The sequence below is a fragment of the Myxocyprinus asiaticus genome, chromosome 49 (assembly GCF_019703515.2).
Source record: "Myxocyprinus asiaticus isolate MX2 ecotype Aquarium Trade chromosome 49, UBuf_Myxa_2, whole genome shotgun sequence".
In the NCBI taxonomy this organism is placed as follows: Eukaryota; Metazoa; Chordata; class Actinopteri; order Cypriniformes; family Catostomidae; genus Myxocyprinus; species Myxocyprinus asiaticus.
The window spans coordinates 4,988,647-4,992,500 of NC_059392.1; the positions used below are offsets into that span (position 1 = coordinate 4,988,647).

The window sequence follows — 3,854 nt, forward strand, 5'->3', positions numbered from 1 at the left end:
TGTTTACACATACATAGTTATCGAACATAGCCACAAAAGCAATTTTGTACACCAATGTGATAATGAAAATTTGAAAAGTCTAGCGAAGAACTGACAACAAAGGAAATGGTGTGAAATGGGTGAAAATTCCCGAACAAACAGTAGATTTTCATGCATTATAAAGCATGTGTGTTATCTAATTTTGTGTGGCTTTCCGTCAGTGCATGTGCAACTATTTTTAAAAGAAGTCTTGACGAACTTTAACGAAGTCTTCACGAATTTTAGAGCACTTGCTCATCCTCCTGGTCCAAATTGTGGTACTTCACCATTAAAGAACCCTTTAAAGTGATTTCATCAGTGCATTTAGCATTCTCTTGAGGGGTGACATCATCATCCCTCTTAATGATGTCATCATCGTTTGGCCGTTGTCTGCTTTCTTCGAGACAGATACTGAGGGCTTCCTGTTTTATGGTGATGTCATTTCCTTTAGCATTCTCTTTGAGAGTGATGTCTTCTATGTGTTTGGTGTCTTCTTCAATTTCTTCGGGAATAGAAGGCGGTCGACTCTCTATGTCAGAGTTACTGAAGACGTACCCGGGCAGGGTGGTGTGTATGTGCGTGCTGTGTGTGAACGAGGTGACGCTGGGACGCCCGGTGCAACGGTACACTCTGCTGGTGAGGAGGGCGGCGCTACGGTTCACAGAGGTCAACTGGGATTGGACGCTGACACCGCTATTGTTCAGAACCGACCCGTAGCGATAGTTCGCCAAAACCACCGGACCCTTCCAGTCAAATGCAAGCGTCCAACGGAGCCAGATTTTACGGATTTCAGTCTGGACCTGGGATAAAATGCAAAGGAATGAGTGTGAATGCATTTATGTGATTTTTCTTTCTGGGAAACATTCTCTGGTCTTTTTTTTTTTCTCCCAATTTGGAATGCCCAGTTCCCAATGCGCTCTGAGTCCTCATGGTGGCGTAGTGACTCGCCTCAATCCGGGTGACGGAGAATCTCAGTTGCCTCCGCATCTGAGACCGTCAATCCGCACATCTTATCATGTGGCTTGTTGAGCGCATTACCACGGAGACCTAGCGTGTGTGGAGGCTTCACGCTATTCTCTGCAGCATCCACGCACAACTCACCATGCGCCCCACCGAGAGCGAACCACATTATAGCAACCACGAGGAGATTACCCCATGTGAATCTAACCTCTACCTACTCTACCTTTTAGTCTTTATCTAAAAGGTTTATAGCAACTAAACAATCCCTTAAACAAGACATTTTGCTACTAAAGCATTAGTATTTGACATTTTAATATTTTTCAACATTTATCGTACGTTTAAGGCTGTTTTTTACTTGCCTCTCCATTGCAGAAACAGTAGATAATGGACACAAAGAATCCCTGAAAGAGAACAAATAAACACTAGTGAGAAGGATAAGTGGGAAGACGACCTATGACGACACAAAAACAAACAAATATGAGGTAAAATACCGTAATACACACATGAGCAGTGACCTTCTCAAAATATGTCCAGAGAAAGAGAGACTCTTACCAAAATTTTGTTCACTATTGTTGCTCATTATTATTATTCATTTTTAACTTTATTCCTGGTTTTACTTTTATTTATTCAGTTTTATTTATACTTTTATTATTTATTAATTTTTATGTGCCCCTTAGATCCTACCCCAAACTAAAAATCACCAAAAGTATTATTGTACTACCATGCTTTTTTTGGACATTACACTGTACCATGGTACTAGCATGGATACTGTATGTTACCATGGTTGTGCTCTGTTCCTGATTATGAATATGGTTATCATTCAGCACCATGTACAAAAGTACCATATGATATAATCACTGTACTATCATGGTACCACCACAGTACTTTTATGTACATGTCCAAAGCACATACCTCTGCACAAACATACTTATTTTATTTGATCTTTTTCAATTACTTTGTAAATTATCATTTGTTACTGCCCATAATTAATTTTACGTGCGCTTTTCTACTTTAGAAGTTCAAAAATGCAATTTTTTGTCATGCCAAAAAAATAAAAATTAAACCTGAGAGACAGATAAAGAGTGCGGTTATTTATCATGATACTCAATGTTATTACAAATGTTCCCTTTCACGTCGCATTAGTTGAAGTGTTTTTATGTATTTTGCTGAGTGTGTAAACAGTGAATCATTGGTTAGTCAGAGTGATGTGACTCACCTGGAACGAATTAAAGAAAAGCTCAAAGTACATGCGGAGTTCCCAACCCAGACCATTGAATGTGTGCGGCATTCCCACAAACACGATATAGTGCACTCCAAACACCAGAACCAGAACCAATGTGGATTTAGCCAGCTTCCTGCACACAAACAGAGATTAGATGGATGGATGGATGGATGGATGGATAGATAGACAGATATAGTAACAGACAGACAGACAGAGCAACAGACAGACAGGGAAGGTACAGTAGCAAACAGATAGGTTGGCAGAGCAACAGCAAGACAAACAGAGCGACAGACAGACAGATAGAGCGACAGACAGATAGAGCGACAGACAGATAGATAGATAGATAGATTAACAGACATATCGATAGAGTGACAGATAGACAGATAAAGCAGCAGAGCAACAGCAAGACAGGTAGAGCGACAGATAACAGATAGATAGATAGATAGAGCAAAAGAAAGACAGAGAGCAACTGACAGACAGATAGAGCAACAGAAAGATTGACGGACAGATAGACAGACAGAAAAGGTGAGATACAGATAGAGTGGCAGAGCAACAGCAAGACAGAGCGATAGACAGATAGAGTGACAGACAGACAGATACTGTAGATAGATAGAGTGACAGACAGATAGAAAAACAGACAGACAGAAAACCTGACAGACAGATAAAGTGACAGACAGATAGAGCATTAGACAGACAGAAAAGATGACAGACAGATAGAGTGGAAGAGCACCAGCAAGACAGATAGAGTGACAGACAGATAGAAAAACAGACAGAAAGAAAACCTTTCAGACAGATAAAGTGACAGGCAGACAGAGCAACAGACAGACAGAAAACCTGACAGACAGATAAAGTGACAGACAGATAGAGCATTAGACAGACAGAAAAGATGACAGACAGATAGAGTGGAAGAGCACCAGCAAGACAGATAGAGTGACAGACAGATAGAAAAACAGACAGAAAGAAAACCTTTCAGACAGATAAAGTGACAGGCAGACAGAGCAACAGACAGACAGACAGAAAACCTGACAGACAGATAAACTGACAGACAGATAGAGTGGCAGATAGATAGATATATAGACAGATAGATAGATAGATAGATAGATAGATAGATAGAGTGACAAACAGACAGATAAATAGATAGATAGATAGATAGATAGATAGATAGATAGATAGATAGATAGATAGATAGTGACAAACAGACAGACAGACAGATAGATAGATAGATAGATAGATAGATAGAGTGACAAACAGACTGATAGATAGACAGATAGATAGATAGATAGATAGTGACAAACAGACAGACAGACAGACAGACAGACAGACAGATAGATAGAGTGACAAACAGATTGATAGATAGATAGATAGATAGATAGATAGATAGATAGATAGATAGATAGAGTGACAAACAGACAGATAGATAGATAGATAGATAGATAGATAGATAGATAGATAGTGACAAACAGACAGACAGACAGACAGACAGACAGACAGATAGATAGAGTGACAAACAGATTGATAGATAGATAGACAGATAGATAGATAGATAGATAGATAGATAGATAGATAGTGACAAACAGACAGACAGACAGACAGATAGATAGAGTGACAAACAGATTGATAGATAGATAGACAGATAGATAGATAGATAGATAGA

At 39.4% G+C, this 3,854-nt stretch overlaps 1 protein-coding gene across 1 annotated transcript in view; it reads right to left on the reverse strand.

Moving 5' to 3' along the window:
* Positions 1-260: 260 nt before the first annotated feature.
* pth2rb (parathyroid hormone 2 receptor b) overlaps positions 261-3,854 on the reverse strand; it is a 30,279-nt gene continuing 26,685 nt past the window's right edge. Inside the window, exons 11-13 of the mRNA XM_051693184.1 lie at positions 2,195-2,333; positions 1,338-1,379; positions 261-818 (exon numbers count right to left, since the gene is read on the reverse strand). Of these exons, the coding sequence (XP_051549144.1) occupies positions 261-818; positions 1,338-1,379; positions 2,195-2,333 (739 nt within the window). The remainder of the gene's footprint in view (positions 819-1,337; positions 1,380-2,194; positions 2,334-3,854) is intronic.